This window comes from Lonchura striata, chromosome 2 (assembly GCF_046129695.1).
Source record: "Lonchura striata isolate bLonStr1 chromosome 2, bLonStr1.mat, whole genome shotgun sequence".
In the NCBI taxonomy this organism is placed as follows: Eukaryota; Metazoa; Chordata; class Aves; order Passeriformes; family Estrildidae; genus Lonchura; species Lonchura striata.
Genome location: NC_134604.1, coordinates 31,136,770 through 31,160,807, shown reverse-complemented (window position 1 = coordinate 31,160,807; position 24,038 = coordinate 31,136,770). Strand labels below are relative to the sequence as shown.

At 46.1% G+C, this 24,038-nt stretch overlaps 1 protein-coding gene across 1 annotated transcript; it reads right to left on the bottom strand.

Moving 5' to 3' along the window:
- Positions 1 to 614: 614 nt before the first annotated feature.
- On the bottom strand, positions 615 to 23,922 carry LOC110480863 (TRPM8 channel-associated factor 2). Its single transcript, XM_077781276.1, is given in 12 exon segments — positions 615 to 1,866; positions 3,410 to 3,747; positions 5,582 to 5,821; positions 7,713 to 7,926; positions 8,870 to 8,964; positions 10,420 to 10,476; positions 10,479 to 10,574; positions 10,808 to 11,778; positions 14,190 to 14,823; positions 15,498 to 15,617; positions 18,132 to 18,390; positions 23,772 to 23,922. Coding segments are annotated over 9 exon segments (2,874 nt in total). The 5' UTR covers positions 14,807 to 14,823; positions 15,498 to 15,617; positions 18,132 to 18,390; positions 23,772 to 23,922; the 3' UTR covers positions 615 to 1,620.
- Between the last annotated feature and the right edge of the window lie 116 nt (positions 23,923 to 24,038).

The window sequence follows — 24,038 nt, the reverse complement described above, 5'->3', positions numbered from 1 at the left end:
CTGAATCACAGGGAGATCCTGGGATGCTGGCAAGGGCTCCAGTTGTCTTTGGCGACCCCACGTCTGCTGCTGCTGGAAGTTGATGATACTCGGTTTTTAATATCAAGTCACTTTAAAGGTGTCTCAGACATGTTTATACTGGGAACATGGAAAGAGATTAATTCTTGATTGAAGGTCTTATCAATATACTTTCTGGGCTAAGAAATGTGAAGCTTAATGCAAAGACTTTCCTTGGACATTATGTATTTTGACATTTTCTACACACATGACCACAAAAAAGAAAACATCCAGAAAATCAGGAAAATATGGGTAAGCCATAAATGCAGAAATGCCTCTTTACTACAATTAGGTTTTGGGACCACTTACCAAGGCTGAAGAATGGAGGCTGCACAGCCACTTTAATTGTGACTGATATTTGTCCTAATGTGCTCTCCTTTGGCACTATGATATATATGAGGCCACACCACAGACTAGAGACTTCCATAGTGGTTTTTTTCAACTTTGAACAACTTAATCACCAAGGCCACTTCTATCTAGGTCATTTCTATTTAGGCTTTTTTTTTTTACTGGGCATTGAGACATGAAAATAGGATCACATACAAAACCTGGAAGGCTACAGTGATTTTTTTTTATTTATTACTGATACATAAGGAATAGGCTGGGACTAGTGAGCTCTTAGGCTAAGCATTAACATGCTTCCCAAAAGCCACAATAACTGAGCAATTATGGAAGAGCTGGGAGAAACATGAACTTTTGTTGCACCTTGAAAAGGCTGGTCCTCTGTCTTGATGAACTGTTGTCTTTCCTTCTCTCTGCTCCCTCAGGCTCTCAGGTCAGTGCCTGTATTTTAACCTTTGATGAGTTCACGAGTGAAACCATTACTGACTACAATCAAGTCACCTCCCTGTTTCCACTCTCTCATCTTCTTTGGCATGTATCTTGCTGTTAGGCTATGGCTAAAGGACAGCTAAAACTTACAACTGACTTGTTCACATAAACATAGATGCTGGGTCACACAGTCATAGAATGTAGGAAGAAATCTACAGCATTTCAGTATCAACTATGCATTATATAGCCTGTATATATGCATTATAAGGCCACTTTCACAGCAGGTGCTGCAAGATTCTGCATAATAAGAGGAATTAAAACTTAGGGATTTTAGTGAAATAATTGTGAATAAGTGTGAGAATCTCATATTACTGAGATTATAACTTAAGAATACAACTGTGTTGTGGAGGCTACTATTTGCTTTGAAGATCTCTATTCCCATGGTAAAGTCCTTGAAACTGGTCCAGGGACTGCTCCACCCAGAAAACTTCCATTTAATCAGAGAAAGGTCCTGTAGGAATTAAATCAGCTGAGAATTACATTCATCCTGAGGTGAAGTACCTGGAACAAAGTTCACTGATTATTTAACCCTTCAGAAGATAGCTTAGGTGATCTGCTGATCAGCAAAGTTGCTGATCCCTGTTGAACTTCTGTTGGGGTTGGTCTCCACTGGCAGCAAGAAGCTGAAGAATGCAGCATAAATCCAAGCACATAGTGAGCTATCATGTAGCACACAAGGAGAAAAAGATAGGCCATAGCTAGTATAAGAACCAAGATTTAGGTAGTTTTCCTTTATGCTTTATAGGATCTCATTGGATCCTGTTCCCAGCTGGGTAGAGAGGACAGTTCCACACACAGCTCTTTCTTGATAGGCCATCCCCAGGCTGTAAAGAATGGAGCCAAATTCTTATTCACCTGCTGAGAAAACTTCTGTGCCCACAAGTTCATCTTAGAAGTGTTGTCTTTTGGGATCGTGGACATTTTCTGGTAGTCAGAGAAGATGTGGATGAAGGGGTTCCAACCAAACCCTTCCTGCAACTGATGAAAAAGAATACAGTGTACAGTTATGTTATGATTTCACTGGCATTATTCCTGTGTTACAAATGGCAGAAAATTCCATGAGTGTCTGCAGTGTCTTTTAGAATGAATGTAAATTTAGATGAAAGCATCTAAGCTTTTCAGGCTTCAGAGCCTAACTAACAGCACTACAGTAGAAAAATATCTCCCCATTACACTGATCTCCCAAGACAGAAATCAAAGATACATTGGGAGTAGCTAGAAGTCTCAGCAACCTATTATATAAGCTGCTGCTTTGGAGACAGTGAAAACAGTATCAGAGGGGACACTGACAGAATAGCTGGAAAGAAGGGGCACAGGAGAACAAGGAGTATTGAGAAAATGGGAAGGAGAGATTATGAACGGGGAATGCTTTGCCTAAGGATAAGAACAAAAGGAGTTCATACAGGAAAACTGCTGCTGCAAAATTAGAACTGTTCTTTCATGCCACATTTATTCCAGCAGTCCTGTTAGTAATCAGGCAGGAGATGAGACATCCCAGCCTACAGGCGTGGGTGAGGCAGTGAGGCAGTGGCCAAACTGGTAAGGTATTTTGGGAAAATTTCTCCCCTCAAAACTGCTCCCTCTGTATAAATATTTTGTTATTTGTTGCACTAAAAATCCCCAGAGGATGACTCTTCAGCTTGACAATGCAGATGCTTCTCTGGGATGTGTAGAAGTCAGGAGCAGTACTCCTCCAGTAAATATTCTTTTCCTCATATGAATCGTGTGAGCTCTCAGACAAGGGAGCTGAGGGACACTCATCTCACAACAGTCAGTAGCTAAAGCCATCATAATGGACATCTGCTTTGCAGTTCCTAGCTAAAATCAGGCTGAGTGCTCTCTCCATTAGGCTAATAGTTTCTAGGAGGATTAATGGAAAGGGGGAAATCTCTCTTGCATGCTTCCTGAGAGAATGCACTTTAATCTGTCTAGGATAGGGTTCATGTTTAGAGTCTCAACCACAGTTCTGTGTGCAGGAGCATAGGCTGAGCCCATCCTCTTGCCACTTGATGAACTACACTGGCTCCACTCAGTGCACTGGATGGTATGAACACCCTCCTGTCTTTAAATTTTTTTAAAGGCCATCTAACTCACCAGGAGACTGCTCAAATCCTGGCTCTTCTAGACACTTTACAGTGCCAAGGTTTTTTGACAACTAGCCCAGCATCCCACAGGAAATCTGCTGTTGATTAAGAGCTGTGCCCAAGTTTGATCCTCCTTTTCCCATGTTGTATAAAAAGCAGCAGTTCCTGTTCCTCTTCCAGGGAGAAAGATTAGTACATTGCACTGAGCTATCTCCCTGAGTGGCTAAGCCCAAGTCTGGCAAAAGAAGGTTTTCAGGAGATACCAACTTTAGGTACTCCACCTGTTTACCTCTCAGGTGCTTTCTGGGCCCCAAGAAAAACCCTGACAGTAATCAAACACTTACAAGGCTTCACAGCTACAGTCACCAGGCTGCAGACATCCCTCTGACACAGGCTTCAGTGACTGCACTAAAACACACACACATTTTCCCTGTTACCTGCAGGTATGTCTCCAGAGCAGTCCAAACGTTCCAGTCCTTTAGCTGAGCACCTTTCTTCAGATAGGCTTTTATCCTTTCCTCCCGGCACTGTGGCCTGAGTGCCTGATGGGCCTGATGCCTGGGAATGCCCAGCACTTCCTCGTGAACATAGACGGACCAGAGGTTGCACGTGGCCTCTGTGGTGTGAGGGGGAAACTCCCATGCCTGCTGCTGTTGATTGTGTCCCAGCTCATGGATGGGACCCCAAAGACCAGTGGTTTGCATGTGCTTCACGTCTAACATCTCCTGCACTGAATCCAGGTGGCCCATGATGGGGTAGCCAGAATGCATCCAGCCTGCAGGAGAGACAGGTAGCAACACACGCCATTAAGTGCTCACCTCAGTGCTTCTTAGATGTAAATTATTATTGTAATTTTTTTAAATTTCTCTAGTGCCTTTCCTCCATCTCACAAATAACACTTTTTTTATTACCACGAATGACCAGCTTTTCCCAGTGTGACATAAGGATATAATAAATCACATTTCACCCTAACAGATGGCCACCTTTACAACAGTCAAACAAGTAAAGGTAGGACTGAACCATCGGTTAAGTGCAGTTTTGCCTGCTTTCCCCCATGGCTAGACTGAAGTTGAGGTTTCAGGATGAGGAGAAAAGCCTGACCATTGCCCAGAACACACCTGAACTCCCACAGGCTGAGCACAGTCAACACCAACACAACCATGCAATAATGTGGGTGAGCACCATGGCACTCCTTGAGAGCTCCTATGTAGAGTGTGGACACTGCAGGCCTGCACTCCAGTGGTCACTGGTGTGGATGAGACACATGGAAAACACAGTTTGTCATGCTTAAGGGCTACAAAGACTGTCATACATGCCTGTTCTCTGCCTTGCAGGACAGCTATTCCATAAACAACTTCCCAGCAGGTTGCTAGGCAAGAAACATGCACTGCAAGAGATTTTATTTATGCCTCTTTTGTGTCTTCTTCCCTCATTGGTCCTCCTGGAAGATTTCCAAAACTTCATGCAAGAGCAATACCCCCAGATTCAGATACCTGTTGTAGCAGGGTATAAGCAGCTCTTTACCAGGGAGACTGGTGAATGAACAGAAATGGCAATCCCCTTCTTGCAGGAACTAGTGAACATAGAACGTGAATGGCCTGGAACTAGTTTCTTCAGGAATTAGTGATGATTTTGAGCTTCCTCTCTTTTAATAAGAGGAACATATGCAATTAGCAATCACTAGCACCAAAAAAGTTCAGATCCAGAAATGTGAGTGAAACCATTTAGTCCACTCAAGCCAAAACAAATTTTATGTCTGTAGACTATGATATTTTTAACTGGCATTTGCTCAGCATAGCAGAACCTAACACTCCCAAGATGTGCCACAGTTTTTTTCCATCGTAGCTTAGCAAAAGTTTAGGGCATCAGAGTTCATGCCAAGCCCTTGTCTCATTGTGGGATGATGAATTTAACCATTTAAAAAAAACCCAAAAAAGATAAACTAAGCAAAGTTCCATGTTTACTATATAATTTGATTCTTGATTGAAGGCACTCAGTTCATAACTGGAAAAGCTGGAGTGGGGGAACATCAGCTACAAAAAGACACACTCTGGGGCTTTGACAGCAATGCTGGATCTGCTTCCACAGTGCCATCATCTCAGGCTCACATCTTTAAGCTTTGCCCACAATAACCTTTGTGGAGTCCACCTCCAGCAAGTAGCACACAGAGGTTTAAAAGTCATCACTGAACACATGAGAACAGTCCTGTGGCTGAGCCAGAGAGAAAATAGAAATCAGGTCACTGCTTCCCAGCTGTACTGGCTTTGCAGTGCATTCAGGAGGGAGAATGGATAACTGCACGTGAGCTAAAGCCACTGCAGTCAGCAACTCTGCATCTTAACACACCCCTGCAGGAGAACAGCTGAGGAGACACCACCAGTTTTGAGAGCAGGGAGGCATCTGGAAAGGTCAGTAAGTTTTTCAAGCCCTGCCTTACCACATTTTCACCCTGATGGAGTAGCTCACAAATATGCAAGGGTCACAGTCATTTAACACCTCACATATGTTCCCAGTCTGGTTTTAGCAAAATCACCTTGAAGGAACAGACACTGCTGCTAGAGGCCACTCGCCTCGTAGCCCTGGAGAAGGCCATATGGCATTGTACCTACCACATGAGATCTGGACATCTGTTACAATCCTCTCTGGCCTCGGGAATTTTGCTGGTACAGCTGCCAGCTTGCTTATCGCCACCATGATCTCATTCCACAGGGTCAGCAGCGGCCGTGGGCTCTCCATGTGGCGGATGCTGTCGGAAGGCACCGTCAGGATGAGATTCTCAACAGCCAGCTCTGCCCAGGGAGCAGGGTAGTGCCGGATAGAGGCCTCCCACTGCTTTTCACAGGTCTCCCCTACAGCAGCAACACAGAAAATCAGCTAAGCACAATTCTGACTCTTGAGCATGCTCACAGATGTCTAGCTCAGAGAAAGAGACCAGGTCGTGAAAATTTCTTGGAAAAGAGTATGTGGTAGTTGCATGACTGCGGGTGGTGGCTGTTAAATAGCCAGTCCTCAATCTGTTATTGGGAAGCCTCCTCAGGCTCTTTAATAGGTAGGAAATAGAAAAGGACTGGTATATAACAGAGTAGCATATCAAGAACAGATCCCAGTTTTATATCAGAGAACAAGAAGCATCAAGTTTCTCCAGTGTCTCATTTCTTTTTGTCCAGCAGAGTTGCTGTTTCACATAACAATGCTGGCGGAGAGGGAGAGGGAGAGGGAGAGGGAGAGGGAGAGGGAGAGGGAGAGGGAGAGGGAGAGGGAGAGGGAGAGGGAGAGGGAGAGGGAGGGGAGGGGAGGGGAGGGGAGGGGAGGGGAGGGGAGGGGAGAGGAGAGGAGAGGAGAGGAGAGGAGAGGAGAGGAGAGGAGAGGAGAGGAGAGGAGAGGAGAGGAGAGGAGAGGAGAGGAGAGGAGAGGAGAGGAGAGGAGAGGAGAGGAGAGGAGAGGAGAGGAGAGGAGAGGAGAGGAGAGGAGAGGAGAGGAGAGGAGAGGAGAGGAGAGGAGAGGAGAGGAGAGGAGAGGAGAGGAGAGGAGAGGAGAGGAGAGGAGAGGAGAGGAGAGGAGAGGAGAGGAGAGGAGAGGAGAGGAGAGGAGAGGAGAGGAGAGGAGAGGAGAGGAGAGGAGAGGAGAGGAGAGGAGAGGAGAGGAGAGGAGAGGAGAGGAGAGGAGAGGAGAGGAGAGGAGAGGAGAGGAGAGGAGAGGAGAGGAGAGGAGAGGAGAGGAGAGGAGAGGAGAGGAGAGGAGAGGAGAGGAGAGGAGAGGAGAGGAGAGGAGAGGAGAGGAGAGGAGAGGAGAGGAGAGGAGAGGAGAGGAGAGGAGAGAGGACTGCTGGGAACATGGGAAATTCAGCAGAGATGTCTTGTAGGATCTAGAGACGGCCATATGAGGGCACAGTAAAGCAGGCAGAACACAAAGCATGCTTTGCCATGGCAGTGATCAGTCTTCCTCTCCCAAGCACAGCAGTTTCCATCAGAAATAACAACTCCAGCTCCAAGAAATGTTGGGTGTGGACAAACCCTGCCCATTTTGTAAAAGCTCTTTCACCTACTCCCAGCCACGTACCAGGCTCAGAGTGACTAAGTGGCTTACCCAGAAGCAGAGATTCATAAATTGTAGAATAATTTGGATGGAAGTGGTCTTAAAAGTCATCTGTTTCAACCCTCTTGCTATGAGCAGGGGGGACATCTTCAACTAGATCAGGTTGCTCAGAGCCTTTCCCAATTTGATCTTGAATGTTTCCAGGAATGAAGCATCCATTATCACTTCTTTGAGCAAGTTGTTTCAGTGTTCCACCGTCCTCATTGTAAAAAATTTCTTCCTTATAAATAGTCTGAATCAATTGTCTTTTAGTTTAAAATCATTTCCCCTTGTCCTGGTAAAGGGTCTGTCCCCATCCTCCTTGGACTTGTCCTTGGTGAAGGGCTGGCTGTTCCAAATCAGCTCCCTATCCTCCACATGCCTTAGTATAGCATCTAGGAGGGTTTGTTCCATGATCTTTCCAGGCACAGAGCTGAGGCTGATTGATAGGTTGGTGATTCTTAGGGACCTCCCTTCCACCCTTCTTAAAAGTTAGTAGAAAAATGGGAATCCCAGAGGACAACATAGTAAGGAAAATAAATCTGGATATTCCTAAATCCAAGTATTTCTAAAATCTTCCTAAGCACAGGACCACCTTTCAGTCACTGGGACAATTATGTCCATGAGCAGCCCTCAGGCAAAAAGCACCAAGGTAAACAAACCTACCAAGCTTGAAGAAAGGAGCTCTGACTGCCCCTTCCACCGTGATGGGCACGTTCCCCAGGACACTCTTTGCTGGTACTACGATGTAAATGAGGCCACCCCAGAGGCAGGAAATGGATTGTTTCTGGCAGGCAACATCACAGGTGCGGATCACCACTGGTGCCCGTTTCAGCTCCTTGGCTTTAGAGAGGTCATCCGTGTGACACCCAACCTGCACCTGGCAAGCAGAAGTGTAGGAACAGCTGGTCAAAGGTGCGCCAGTGTGACCTGTCAGACTGACCTCAGCACCCACTGAGCTCTCCACTGCAGCACTGTCCCTGCAGAGGACGCACACAGAAGCAGCCTTCTGACTCCAGCCTAGTCCTTGTCTCAGTCTTACAGCTCTTCTCCCACTATTCCTGGCTCAAGTGCATCCTTCACCAGCAGGTCAGAGTCTTGCAGTGATTTCTTCCACTGCACTGCACTTGCATTGATCACTCCTCCACCCTTCCCCAGCATCGGTCACTTCCTATAACATAATTTGGAGAAATGTTGTCATGACTGGCTTCTTTTATTGTGCCTCCTCCTTAGACCTCTATTAATAAAACAGACAGCATGTGGCTGCAGGACCAGACAGAAGCATCTGAGTTAACTTTGCATTTCAGCTGCAGGGAGATCACTGCAAAAATATCCAAGCAGGTAAGCATTTGCTTCTGTTGTACTCTGCAGAACAGGATCCCAAGTAACAGTGGCTATCTCATCTGGATACACCTACATAAGCAGTAGTGACAGCACTGTCAAAGGACTTTATGAGCCATCTGGAGATATGGAATCAAGTTTGGTTCATAGAAGGGCCCAAGTACTTATCCTGGACCTGAAAATTATCTTGATCAGGTTTTTTTTTTGCACCATAACAGAACAAAATCCAACAGCCCTCAAGCAGCAGCCACACTCAATCATCCCGCCAGCACACAGAATGGGAGGAATGCAAAAGAAAAGCGTGGGGACACAAGGCGACGAAACTATGACAAAGCATTTAAAATGCCACAGGGTGGCAGCAGCAGGAAAGGGCGGCAAGGGTAGAAAAAGCCATAAAGGAGAAAACCCTTCCCCGCGCTATTTTTGAGCGCGCACCCGACAAATACACTGGTGCATACCAACGCCAAGCAGAGAGATTTTACCTTCAGACCAGCACCGACCACCAGGCAGGGACACGTTATCACTGCTGTGTGCCCTTCGGGGAGGTAGAGTCCTGTGCTCCTCCAGGCTGTCTTTCCTAAAACATAAGAGAACACAGTCCTAAACAGTCAAGGACTGCTTTGTCTGGACCATTACAGATCCTGGGGGTTTCAAGTTGCAACAGGAGGATAATCTTCCATCCTTTCCTTTTGCCATGTCTCATTTACCCAACTTGTCAGAAATACATTTTCAAATAAATGAACAAAATCATCACACCATTAGCAAGCAAGCCCATCCAGATTTACACTTCTGGAAACACCAAGCTTAAATGTGCTTAGTAGTATCTTCTAAAAATGAGAAGGATTAAAAAAAAAAAAAAAAAAAGAAAAGGATTTGGAAAAAAAAAAGACCCTCTTATCCTACAGACCTTATAAGAGCTATGGTGGGATTACACAACTGAAGTTGTAATGGTCATAAAATATTTCCCAATACCAGACTGAGAGTGCCATCACATTTGTCCTTAGTGACTGGTCCAGCACAAACTGGACCCACAGGAATTGTCATTTCTAGCTGATTGAAGTGATGAGAAAGCCTCAAGAGATCATTCTAGGTGTACCTGTAAGAAGGGTACCACTACAATTCATGTTTCTAGAGACAGTCTTCCCATGAAAATGCAAGTCTCTTCAGCATAAATCTCTTTAAACACTTGCAATTTACAGAATTCTCAGTGCAAAACCTATCCATCTCTACTGTACTGGTCAGGCAGATTCCACTACCTAATTCTGACATGAAGTTTACTTAGGCATATTTCAATTCAAACACTAGAAGTCCTAAAAAGAGCTGAACTGTCATTAAGCACCCAACTTACAACCTTTCCTGTCATCCAAGAAAGCAGAACCAGTTTTGTCAAGCAAAACCTAATCCGATAAAAAATGCAAATTAGACTATATGATATTGTGTTACCAGTTCATCTCAGTTTTCCTGAATTGTACCAAAGGCAGTTTTGAAATGGTGCTCAGGGTTTGCTAGCTTTTCTTTCTTTTTTGTTTATGTGAAATTACACAAATTCTGAGTATTTTCTGCTTTTCTCCTGACTCATTAGTATTAAAACCAGTGAGAAGCTATTCTACAACTTTTCACTCTGCACAGCCACTTCACTCAGAATTGCCATTCCAGAACAGTCTCCTTTATCTTATTAGAACAATTTGGAAACAACTCCTCTAAATCATATTCTAATACCAAACAAATCTGTCCAGGGGCCAAAATTTACTAGTGGAATTTAAACCAGTTTAAACATATCAGTTGTGAGCAGGAATCTCAGCAAGCTGGATACAAGGCCCAAGCTTAGGCAAATAATTTATGGTATATTTACCCAATACTTTGGCTTCAGTGGCAATGTCAGCCCAAGAAGGTCCTGCCATACTTCCAGTCTCTTCACTCCCAAAATCAGATCTTCCCTCCATTGTGCTGATACACCAAGCTATGGGACTGTGCTACAACGCAGGCTGAAATTACCTAGATAACAAATAAACTTTTTGTTTCTTACTCCCACCTCTTTGCAGGATGGCTCCATAGATGCCTGTATCAGCACAACTATGGGAATGGCAATGTAGAGTCTAGGGCTTCTCAGAGAAACTTTCTTGCCAAAACCATTGTGCCATGCAAATGCCTTGTGGTACCACTTGGAGGTTCTTCTCCTGCCAGTGCCTATGCACCAATAGGGAGAAAGCAGGAATTCCATGGGGTGTTTCAGGTGCTAAAATTAGGGCTAGCCACAAAAGGAGCCTGTCTGCCACTGCACTGAGCTCAGTCTCCTCTCAAGCCCATGGTGAAATTGCACATCTATGCCCGTGTTCACGCATACATAGGCCCACTGAAGGCGGGCACCCCACTGATCCCAACAACAGGATGCCTTGAGAGGAAGAGAGGTAAGTCCTCACCTGGGTTTGTGCCATCGATTTCCACAGTGACAGGGAAGGCACAGACCCCAGCAGCAGATTTCTGCACCAGAGCTGCGCTGTCTGTCATGTGGAGGGACAGCTCGGTGGCCATGCAGAGAAGCACTGCCTCTTTGGAGCTGCTCTTGACCGGGCAGTGCCTGCTGACCTGCGGGATCCCAGTCCTCTTGAGCACTTTGGTCAGGATGCGGTGGAGCGAAGCGTATGCTGGGCAGTCGTGGGCTGGGATGTGCAGGAAGGCAGCGCAGTCCTGCGCCAGGGGGTGCAGCCAGCCCTTCAGGGGCTCCGTGAGCTCCTGATGGCCCTGCAGCTGTGTGCTGAAGAGCAGCAGCGCCCTGCGGAAGTGGTAGTGCTGCCCCGGCCCCACGGGTGGGTACTTGGCCGCCCGGCCGCTCCGCCCCAGGATGCTCAGCCCAAAGCGATTCAGGATCCTGTTGCCAGGATACTTTGCCACAGCGGCTTGGCCACAGTTCTGGGAAGCCCAGTACCAGGCCTGGCCCCCCACCAGCAGGCCACCTCCCTCTGCCACGAAAGCGTGGATCCGCTCGGCTTCTCTGTCACCGTAAGAAGTGCAGCAGTACACGCTGATGTCACCTGTCAGCTGTGACACCTGTGACTTCACCTCTACCTGAGGCAGCAGGCCACACAGCTTCTGCAGGCTGGGATCCACCCCCACCAGCCCCTTCCTCCCAGCATCCAGCCAAGAGACAGCATTGAGCAGGAACCTGGCCAGCTTCGGGGAGAACAGTTGGCTCTCATGGCTCGCCACCACCACGCGGCCACGGCCATAGCGTGCGGCAGCCAAGAGGCAGCGCTGGGAGCGGTCCAGGCACAGCGGGAAGGAGAGGGCTCCGTGCACCAGCAAGGTGGAGGGAATGCCCCCCGTCACCAAATCCAGCTCCGACACACCGCGCAGGAGAAACTCGGCGTCAAGGCTCAGGTTGGCCTGGTGCCTGCAGAACCAAGAGAGGTCCAGGTTAGCCCCCAGCCCAGAATCCTCGGAACAAAACAACTGGTGTCATAGCTGAAACTTAAGGAGTTCTTGATTTCACAGAATATTCTGAATTGGACGGATCATTGAGTCCAGCTCTTAACAGAGTGGTTCATATAGGGATCAAACCCATCTCCTTGAGACTATTAGGAGCACTATGTTCTAACCAACTGAGCTATTCTCAGTGGCCATCCTTGTCTCTTCTTTCTCCTTTGTCCCAGGGCATCATGCTGTCAGTTCTTTTGTTAAAAAAGAAAAATCCATCAATGCCTCATTTTTCTCTTTTTAAAGCCTCAGTTACTACAGCTAAGCAAATCTGTAGGAATCTCAGCCCTCATTTAAAAATTTAAATAAATAGGTCAAAAGGAAGGTTCTAGACCTCTGTCATTGAAGAACCACTTAAAAATCTAAATACACTGCAGAAATTCAAACATCAGATCCTTCACAGTCTTTTAAACTGCAGATTTAAACCGCACATAATGTGGGAATCAGCGGGTCTCCTTTAAGAGAAACTTTCTCTATTTGCTCCACCCTAGGCTTAATAAACTAGATGAGCCCAGAAGATTTCTGTGCCTTTTCCCAAGCTCTGCCACTGTTGAGAACTGAAGAAGTGCTAGGACAGATGGGCTACACAGACAGGCAGACACACAGCTAGACAAAGTAACTGGAAGTAGAATTAGAGCCTTAACACATACACCTCACATTACCTCACATTGCTGGTCTCCACAATAGAAAGAGATTAGACTGTGCAAGACTTTATCTCTATTTTCATATAACTCCTATATGCCACTGTGGAGAAAGACATGCTGAATTACTCTCATATGCTTTGTGTACACTTTCCCCTGGTTCTGCCAAGCAGTTTTCCCCCAACATCTGTGAAGGATCTGCTGTTACGTGGCCATTGCTGCCAACTCAGTGAGAATAAATGACGCTGCCCTTCTTCATGCCCATAGGATGGGAATTAAATCTGCAGCTCTTCTTTGGTTATTACTTTACTGAGACCCTTTGTCACACAGAGCATGTGTCCAGCCATATAGCACAGCCCCTGTCTCAGACTGAAGCCTGATTCTCTGCACACAAATCTGGCAAGAAGACCCAGATGTACAAAGCTGTTGTGTTACACAGAAACTGGAGACCTAAATTTCTCTGTGGCTATGGCTTCAAACAAAACTCCCACAAAAACAACCTAAACAAGGTGTAATTCACCCTTAGTTACCATTTGAAGTCTTGTTAATTGTGATGTAATTTTTTTCTTCTGAATTCCCCACCCCTTTCCCTCTTCCATGCCCTGTGCATGAAGCAGTGGGAACATGCCTGTGCAGTGCAGGTTGTAACAAGAAGCAACCAGCAATTTTAATTAAGCAACCTAATTTGTTAGCTGTGCCCTAAGCATTTAACTGAATTAACTGAATTAAACAGCAGAGCTCTCTACTACCTTTACTGGAAAACAACAAAAAATATCAAATTCCATTAATTGTTTGAAAATATAAGAGATTTAGCATTCTACATGCACAAGGAAAAGAAGGAAGGAAAGACTTGCAGGGAGTTTTACTGTAATTGCTGTGGCTGTCACTACAGTGAAATGAAGCTGCCACACAGAGGAACTGCAGCAGCACTAATGCTTCTTGGAGAACCTGCTGTGCCTTATGTAACTTAGCAGAAAGTGGCAAGGGGAGGAAGAGAGCAGGGCAACATCCAGGTCTCCAATGCCTGGTCAGTTGTGCAATATGAGTCATAACAGCCCTGAGTTTTACACCTGATAATCCAGAACCTAAAGAGCCAGGCTGGAATCCCAAACAAACTGGGAGCACTGAGTTTTCCTGCCCACAGCCTGTTTCAGAAGCTGAGAAGGGAGGTGGCACCCAGCCTCAGCTCTGGCCACCTCCAGGGGCTTACCTGCAGAAGCAAATTCCTGCAAAGGAACAGGCTCAACAGGTTTAGCAGCTGTCAGCCAGAGCCTGGCCCAGAGAGCTGTCCTGCTGCTTCATCTCCAACCTGGTTTACAGCTGTAGGAAAATTGCTCTGAATGTAGGGATGTGTGGGGATACAGAGAGGAGTTCCTCCTCCTGTCCCTGTTTTGCTGCATTTCACTCAGGTACACTTGATCAGGCCGGCTGCTCTAAAAGATGCCTCCTCTCATCTCCTCCTCTTAGAATGGATTCCCTGGGCCTGCTGCCCTGGAAGCAGTTGAAGACAGCATCCTTTCCAATTGCAAAGAATGGGAAAGTCCCCTTTAAATTGGAAGGCAACAATTCCATGCTGGTTATTAAAGAATCACATTCACCTTCACCTCTCACCTCCCAAATCTTCTACAAACAGCTCACCCGCATAACCTAACTGGTGGATTAAAGACAGGGCAATTAAGGTACTCACGGGACAACTAATGGGATCTTGGGAATCTTCTTGGCGACTTTGAAGACGCCTTTTTCCACGGTGTTTCCTGTGAAGTACACGCCAGCCACGCTGGTCACCTGGTTCCCAGGGAATTCGAACAGCACCTTCTCCTTGCCGTGCTGGCTCGCCCAGTACCAGGCTTGGCCTCCAACAAGCAGCCCTCCACCCCCTTTGACAAAGTCCACGATGCCTTTAGCCTGGGAGCTGTCATAGGCGTCCATACAGAACACCCCCATGCACGGGCTGGGCTCTGCCCCCACCTGCACTTGGGTGCCAGCCTCGAGCAGCATCTGGGACAGGGAATCCAGCCGAGGATGAACCCCAACCAGGGCCTCCGGGCAAGGCTTGAGCCACTCCATGGCATTTCTGAGGAACTGGGAGAACTTGGGGCTCTTCAGGATTCCTTCATGGGAAACGACCACCATCCGGCCTTTCCCATACTGTGAAACAGCAATCAGAACCTGCTTCTTAGCGCTCAGGAGCACAGGGTAGGCGTCCTCTCCAACAAGGAGCAGCTCACAGGGAACAAAACCTCCAGTGAAGTCCCATGACCCGACACCATCCACTAACCGCTCGTAGGTGGCACAGGGCTTCATCTCCAGGACACTTCTGTCTGGAAGAGAGAAGAACATCCATTACAGTAAAGTTCAGCAATAAGGAACAGCTGTAACAACCCTATGGAGCAATTTTTCTTGTTGGCTAGTAGGAATTCTAAACAAAGAGGAATCAGATTTGTGGATACAACTTTTCCGGGGATTTGGTTTGTTTGTTCTTTTATTTGTTTGCTTGTTTTAGCTTTGTTATCACACTATTTACACATTTAAATAGAAGTTATAAGTATACCATGATTATGGAGACAAAATGACTGTTTGTAACAAATTCTGATATGCACCATGGAGGAAAATAGGGAGATAAAGATATTCACTCTCACATTAACAATTTATTTGAAGAGGGAGAGTGCCAGAAGCTCCAGGAAGTCTACTAGGAACTTGTATGGTAGAAGTGGTTTACACAGAACAGCCAGAAAATGAAAAGGCTGTATCAACACAATGCACAATATAATTCAAACATGCAGTTCACATTTTAGCTCCTAATTGGGTATGTACAGAGCTACATGCTGTTGCTGCAACATGTTCTACTTTTCTACCTCCGTTTAGGCACTATAAGCCTGTGCTTAGTATTAGGAAGTGCTGTGAGGGAGAGAAAAGTCAGCAAAAATGATGGACATGCCCAGCTTCCCAGCAATAACTTTACAGTACCCATGAGAAGTAAGGAGAGTGTACTGACCTCGACTGCCAAGCCCTTTGAGGTCTGTGAGTGACACTGCTCTGCTAAGGCTCCCTTGGTTTGAAAGTTTGGCTCAGCTTTTTCCTGAAGCTGTCTTCTGCTGATCTTGGGTAGCTGTGGCTGTGCAAACAGGAAGGTTTTGAGGTATGAAACTCTGACCCAGTCCCACCCAGTTTGTGTCATTCAGGATTCCGATGAATGGCTTTGAGCACAACACCTATGCTGCTCTGAAGGGGCGTGTTCCTTTCCCTGGCAGCATCCCGTGCCAACACCAGGCTTCAGACACACTTCATATTTGGCTACCCGGAAAGCAAACCCTTGTCATCCAAACACAGGAAAATGGCAAGTCCTGGAGAAGCTGCAGCCTTGATCTGGATTTATCACAAGCCCCAGGGTGGTTAGAAACAGCAACCTGCTCTAGAATGCCAATATCACTTATCCTCTCTGGTTGTGTCTGGAAGTGCTGTTTTTCACCAAAACTATCATGGGACTCCACTATTGTCTTGCATATGAGTCATGAGTCAAAGCTGCTGATTAACATAGGATAAAAACTACGATGCCCAATTACCAAGTGCTTGATTGCTGGCTTAGTCTGAACCCCGGCTTTGTGTCCCTGGGTTTGAAGAAGCCCTACATGTACAAGGTGTAAATGCTTTAGGGTGTTTTACTACAAATCATGCAGCAGAGTAGTAATGCAGCCTTGGAAAATACTGAAGGTTTTTTTTTTTGGTGGTTTCTGTGGATTTGATACTAATGTACCTATACTGTACTACACTGACCATGGTGCAAGGGAGAGGAAAAGCAGGTGGATAGTTTCAGCAACTCATATTAAGCGACAGAATCACAACTACTGAATGGTTTGAGTTGGAAAGGGACTTAACATATAGTTTCAAACCTTTTGCCATGGGCAGGAACCCTTTCCACTAGACCAGGTGCTCAAAGTTCCATTCAACCTGGCTTTGAACTCCTCCAGGGATGGGGCATCCACAGCTTCTCCAGGCAACCTGTGCCAGTATCTTACCATCATCAGCAAACAATTTCTTCCTAATATCTAATATAAATCTGCCCTCTTTCAAGTCATTCCCCTTTGTCCCATCACTCACTACATGCCTTTGCAAAAAGTCCCTCTCCAGCTCTCTTGTAGCCCCCTTTAAGTACTGGAAGGGGCTCTAAGGTACACCTGGAGCCTTCTCCAGGCTGAACAACCCCAACTTTCTCAGCCTGTCTCCACAGAAGACACGCTCCAGCCCTCTGATCATCTTGGTGGCCTCCTCTGGACTTGATCCAAGATGTCTATGTTTTCCTTCTACTAGGAACCCCAGAGCTGAATGTATCACCCCAGGTAGGGTCTCACAAGACCAGAAGGGCAGAATCCCCTCCCTTGCCCTGCTGTTTTATGCTGCTTTGGATGCAGCCCAGGGCACGGGTGGTTTTCTAGGCTGGGAATGTACATTGCCAGGTCATGTTGGACTTCTGGTCAAACCAACACCCTCAAGTCCTCCTTGGCAGGGCTGCTCTCAATTAATTTTCCACCCAGCCTGTATTTGTGCTTGGGATTGTTCCTCAGTTATTCCACATGAGGAGAAACCACAGGACTAGGTTTGATGTAAGATCAGCAAACTTCTTAGCCCCCACCTTTCTTCTTATCACAGGATCTGAAAGCTAACTCTACACGCTGGACCTAGGAACACTCCTGCTCCCTGGCATTTATCCAGAACAAGGAGCAGATGTTTTGGAAAGGATGTTAACTCTCTTCATTGAAAGCAATTGCGACCATATAACAGAATTCCCAATTCCTATGTAATCACAACTTTTCCATTTCAAAGGCATGAAGCATTTCAGAGTGGAGAGAAAAAGTGCACACATTAGTCCCCAAGCAGACACAACTACAAATGATCTCCTCTTTCTAGAGAAGGGAGAAAACTCTGCAGGAACAGAGAACATACATGTCTGACAAGAATTGAAGGAAGCTGCAGAAGACTGAGCTGGCTGTCTCTCACATCAGTTAGGAGGAAACAACCGGTAGACCTGGGCCCATGCAGAAGGAAGATCTTGGCTCCTAGCTGCCTCCCCTCTTAACGTGGAAACAAAAAATCTCCATGACAGTATCTCAAGACAAAGATTCTGAATTCCTTGTCTTCCTTCCCACACCTTCTACCTCTCACCTCCAGAGAGTTCCTACTCCCTGTAGAGCTGAGAACACCGTGAGAGCAGGTATTGGAGCAAACATTTATAAACCTTGACAGATTACTGAATCTATCCTAGCCTTTCTTCTGTCTCTGGAAAACAAAAAGAAATGTGATGGGAAGATAATTTGATTTCACTAAATGCAGACTTAAGATTCTGTCATCTGCTGTCCAAAAGCCATCACACACAGGCAAAATAGCTATGATTCAAAGGCAGGAATACCCCTTGGTCCACTCAGGAAGAGTATCTGTGAGACAGAGGACCTGGGCAAGTTCTGAGGGTGAATATGGGAATAGTTTTTGTGTGTTAAGTAGTTAGTCACCTTCAGGCGAATCTTTAATGTTCCCACCAAATACAGGAGGACTTCCATGAGTAAAAATTATGGGATTGTAAAGTATCTGTGAACTATAGGACAAAAGAGGCAAGACAGGCACGGAGATATCTCACCTGTTAAGAACACAGGTAGCCTAAGAAAGTGAGACACATCACTTCAAGGGATTTGGCTGCTCTTCCTCATTAGGGTGGTCTCCTGTGTTTTCCAGTCTTTCCACTCTTTCATATTTGCAATCTAGCTGTCTGCACGGTAACTAAGAATCAAGAATGCTGCAAAGTCTGTAAGCAGTAAGGAACTGGTGGACTCTTGCTTCTTTCCATGTTTATCAACAAATTGAGCAAGGAGAGGAATTTGCTGAAGAGACGGCATTTGCTGAAGAGACAAAAATACTTATTTTCATTGTCTGTCCATCAGCAACAAGGTTTTAAACTGAAAGAGGGTAGATTTCATAGATTTGGCTATAAGGAAGAAATTTTTTATGGTAACAGTAACGAAACACTGTAACAATCCAAACATCCATGCTGACATTCTTCTCACACAGCCAGAGAAAAGGGATGGCGAAGTGGGAGGAAGCCAAGCAAGAAGCTTGCATGGGAAACACAAAATTAGAAAAAAATACATTAAGAAAACCCTTCCAGAGTTACATAATAAAAGTAGAAAAAACAAAGTTAAATACATCTGAAGGAAAGAGAGCCAAAGAAAAAGCAGATTAGGTTGCAAATTAATGAGAACTCTAAAATTAGATCAAGATAGCAATTACAAAGGAAGACACTGCAGGTATTTATTTCTTTTTAAAAATGACAGTCCTAAGAGTTATTAGGAAACATACTGAAAATTGATAAAACCTAAAAAAATATATATTTTTTTAGTAAAAGTGCAGCAGAATCAATTAGGCAATTACCATGTGTAATTACTATTATTGGCATTATTTTCACGTGGCACTTACAGCAATAGATTATAAAACATTACCATTTCCAAGCCTAGTAAAATGTTGCAGTGGTTTAAGGAAAAAAACATGTATTGCCCATCTTTTCTGGTGGTGTTACCATGCACACATTAGGGTACACTCACTGGCTAGTGAGATGCAAAGAAATAGAAAATCTGAATGTCTAAACATACATTTGTCCAGTAATCTTAATTGCTTTCAAAGCAAGGAAAGAACAAAATGAAAGCAACTGATGAAACATGATCAGGTATGTTTAAATTAATTTTGCATTTGGAAAGATAAATAATATCTTAATTATAATTCAGTCTATTAAATTTCTGTGAGTTGAAAGTTAGCTAATGAGCTATGATTGGTAAAGACAGGGATACACTGAATCAGAAGAGATGCCTATACAAACAACTGCTTTTTGAAAATCTTTACCTGGGATCTAAAAAGGACAGCATATATCACATGAATGAAATCACTAAATAATAGAAATCAATGTAGAGAAGCACAGCAGAAATCATAACCTTATTAGAGAACAATTTTTTAAAAATGAGACCTTGCCTAATTGTAAGTCCTGTGGTCTGTAATTTTAGAAAAGTGTTGACATCTGTTGGTGAACAGGGAGCTGAGCAGTGCAGAAATCCCCGGGAAATGCAGACACGGAGCCCTTTTCCAGTCTGGCACTGGAAGGGTTGAGTCTCATTTGCATGCCTGCTGGGTACCAGCTCAGATCACTCCCCTGTAAATGCTGCTCGGTTTGAAAGCAGGGGATGAGTGAACACCGAAAAGGAGCAGAAAAGAGATCTGATGCTCTTTGTGTGTGGGCCGTGCCAATCTCCTGCAGTCCGCAGTGACGCGGTCATGAATATGGAAAAACAACAACTTTATCCCTCCCAAACCAAAGGGATGGCACGGAATTTGCTTTGCTATATCCTGCTGGGGAGCAAGGAAAAGCAGGGATACTGGGACAGCTCAGTGAAGCTGAGACTGAAGAACAGGCAGGGCATAACTCAGGTGGCAGGCAGCTTAATAATCTATCACTAACATGTCACACAAAATACGAGTGTAGGGTCAGAAGGTTTGTGCAGACATCAATGGCAGCACTGCTTATTGCAATAAAAAAATGTGCAATTCCATAAACTGAGCATTTCTTCCTCCTTATCACCATTATTTTTTACAATGCAGCACACAGAAATAATTAAAGCTGTCCCTGATCTATTAAGTCACATTCTTTTCCAGCTCAGTATAAGTGTGGCACACCAACAGATGAGTATCTGGGGTTTCCTTGGAATTTCAACAGTAACCAAACAATCCCTCAGAAGAAATGCATGCCAAATTAAAAAAAAAAAAAACAAAAGAAAAAAACCGAACAAGTTTACTTAACCCTTTGTTACAATCCATCAATGTTTTAAGCCTTACTTCAAATAACATGGATGCACAAATTATCGCCGTTGCCCATGGTGCATGAGCTATCTTATTTGTACTAGTTTCCCCAGGAAGGTCTTCACGCTCAAACTATGCTGGCTTGGATTTTGTGTTCCCTGGCAGCTGGCATCAGGGTGTCCCTGCTGATGTCTGGCTGTCTACACCTGCCAGCTGGTGGCCAGTGCCAGTCAACACAGAATGTTGTGGCTTCTGCCTTTATTCCTTTCTTACACCCTGTGCTCAAGCCCTTCCAAGGCAATCAAGCATGAACCCAGTGCTCTTGATGAGTGTGGCTTCAGTTCCTGTTCCAATCACAAAGTAATAGTCAGGGTCATTCCTTTTTTGGTTACTCTGCTGTTATCTCGAAATGTCATCTTTGAGCTTGTACAGACACGCATTCCTCACTTCTTTTCCCAGTTCCGGGAGTCTGCTGTGCCAGCATGATCAACACAGCTGGGCAAGTGAACTTCCAGGCCACAGTGTGACACGGTGGGGCTTTGGTCAACCCACACAGTGCAGTAACTCCAGCCATGGCACACCTGGGAAGCCTTTGACAGGTCCTCCCTGATGGGCTTTAGGCCACCTTGAATCCTGCCCTTGTTGCCTGTGTAGGTCCTGTTGAGAAAGCTGTGTTTGAGCTGTGCTGCCCTATGCCATCTTTTATGTTTTAAGTTCAAGCCTTGTTATCTTTAGGAAGTCTTTATATAAACCTATTCCTGAATCTAGCATGCTGCTGACCAGCTTTAGGTTGGCTTCATGTCCTGGGAGGCTGTTGCAGACTCCTGCAGGAATTTGTTGTTTTTTCAGGACATTTTACTGCTCAGAATGTTCTCTGCTGCCTTAGGCAATCATCTCACTTGTCTTCTGCTCTGCCTGAAAGCTATAGCCAAAATTTTCATTTTCTCTTCACCTAAGCATACCCATCAAGTTCTGAAATCTTTCCTTTGTGCCTGCAATGTATCTTCTGAGAACAGGCCTGACATAAGGTGCCTTTACAATGCTGTGGCACTATAAGCAAGCCTTAAAAGAGGCTTAAAAAAGAGACCATTCCAACCTGCCATCCCTCCATCCACACCCTACTGGAAGCATTATAGCATTGACATCACCCCAGACACTCACTGTTGTTTTGCTGCTGTCTCTGTCCCCTTTTCCATAAAGCCCTGCACATACAGCCCTTCAGGGAGACCTTCAAACAGTGTCTAAACAGTCTTTGAAAAGTTACTAAGGAACATAACTTGCAGTACTTGGTTTACATTACTTATGTATAAGAGCTTGCACTGCTATGTTGAAAACTAGCGGATGGCTGGAAATATGAGCTGTATAACATCTGTAAATGATCTCCATTAAAAGATCTCCCTTCCTTTCTACTACTTATCAATTTATTAAACTTGGTTCTAGCATGTTTGGCAGTTGTAGGTAATTTGGCACCAATTACACATACTGGAATTTTCAAATGCTGGATTATGAAATAGAAAACACGGAGCTGAAAAAGTACCAGTACCAAAGAGAAACTTCATTGCCAAACTTAAGACAGAATGGCCTGCAAAGATTTATTTTAAACCAACATATAGTTGGTTTATTATTAGATAAAAAAAATATGTCAGATGCATTGAGAGCGTAGGAGAACTTGGGTGCTAATGCTGACTAGAGATTGTAAATTTAGCACCCTACAGAATCATTAGATGAAGAATTATCTCCTGTGTTTTTACTGTGCCTCCCCCAACAAGACCTGCTAGACCTGTGGGACCAGAACCAACTTAGATGCTTCTCTCCATGCTCCTCAGTGTATCCAGGTCTAGAGTCTATGCACAGAACCAGCTTTGTACCTCCTACAGATCTAATCTGCAATCAAGTAACTCATCCATGTTAAATTGCAGATTGTGAGCAGCTAAAAGTTTCTAGACCTAAATGCATGCAGAAACCACAATCCTCTCCTTCTCACTCAGATTGAAAGTAAACTAAAGTGTACGTTTGCGGGTGGGGGGTGGGGGTGGGTGAAAATCATATTCTTTCTCAGGGTAAACCTGCAGATTTTCCAGTTTACACCCAGCTGCCGGAGTAACTACAGGTTCTTTCAGTCTCTTTTGCTACTCCTTTCCTTTGGCACCGGCAGAGCCCACCTCAGGCTGCCGGAGTCGCTGTGCACCAGGCACAGACACAGCTTTATGTTGGCACAGAGCAGGTCAAACGCAGCCCGCACCCTCCTCACAGAGCAAGCCCCCACGCCAGGGATTTGCATTGGGAGCGCCGCGAGACGGCAATGCGGCTTGGAAAGGCAGCTCCGGGACAGCGCGCCCGCCGGCGAGCCTCCTGTCTCCTCCCGTCACCGCTTCTGATGCTGAAGGCTCAGCAGCGCGCTGCACGCCAGCATCAGGCGCGGCGGGCGCAGCACAGGCGGGCGGCTCCGCGCCGCTCCCGCCGCCCGGCGCGGCTCCGCAGCCGCGGGCGGAGCTGCGCTGCGCCGGCCCCGCGCCCAGCACCCACCGGGAAAGCAGAGGGAGCGGGCGGGAAGGAAAGTTCAAGAACAGCCGGGAAAGGTGCCGCCCTATGCGAGGAGTGGGCAAAGCTGCAGCTGCGCGGCCAGGGGGCGGGTGTTCAAGGCTTGCAGTGGAAGGTTGAGCGTATTTAATGCTTTTGCTTTATTTATAGTGAAGGTGATGGGTAAGGTACTAGCCTGATTTTTATATTACTGGTTTTTGCAAATAATTTGGCTGAATGTACCATACCATCCGGGAGGCACGTACAGATGCTGAGTAGCCCAGAATTAGGTCTGCTAATTCCTGCATATTTGTACTAATATTCTTCATATTAAGTGGGAGCACCTTCTACTTTATGCATCCCTAAATACTCCAGCAGCAGGTTGATGCACAAATCAGTGCTACTTTACCTGGATGGATACAGACGGGCAAGCCACGTACCTTACACAGTGTCCTAAGCATGTCTTTACCTTTCCTGGTCCTGGGTGACAAAATGCTTTCAAGCACACGGCTCCTAATAGGACCGCAACCAAGGGATGCCCGAACTCCGGCTTGCTGTCGGCACGGTGCTTCTGTGCCCACTTGTACTACCTTTCCTGGGACCACCTAGTGCCGCATGGTGGGCAAAAAGAATATGAGCCATGCATCTGCACAGGGTTGCTAACACTGAGGAGTCAGACGCATTACTTTTATTGTAACTACAGCTTTCAATAAAGCTTCCCCAGGGCAGGACGCAGCAGTTCCTCTTCGCTGCTGGGCCGGGCTCTCCTGCATCACCAGCGAGAGGTGGGCGCACCTGCACGGCAAGCTCAGCGCTGTAAAAGCGAGCCCTCCCTCCTGCCATAAATAAACTCTTCTTCCTCCTCCTCTTCTGCGCCCCCATCACCCCGGAGTATAACGCGGCCAGGCGGCTGCCTTACCCCCGCCGTCCTCTCCACCCCCGGGGGCGACGCACACTTTCACCCCGGCCCCTGGCACAGCCGGGCGCTTTGCGGCAGCGGCTCTAGAAACTTCTCGGTCCCTCCCTCTCCCCTCCCCTTCCTCCTCCTCGCCGAGCCGGGGCCGGCGCTGCGGCGAGAGCAGCAGGGAAGGAGGCGTGCGGCGCCCGCCCCCACCCGCGCTGTCCAGAGCCGGAGGCGCAGCCAGGCGCTATCCCAGGCGCTGTTATCCCAGGCGCTGTTATCCCG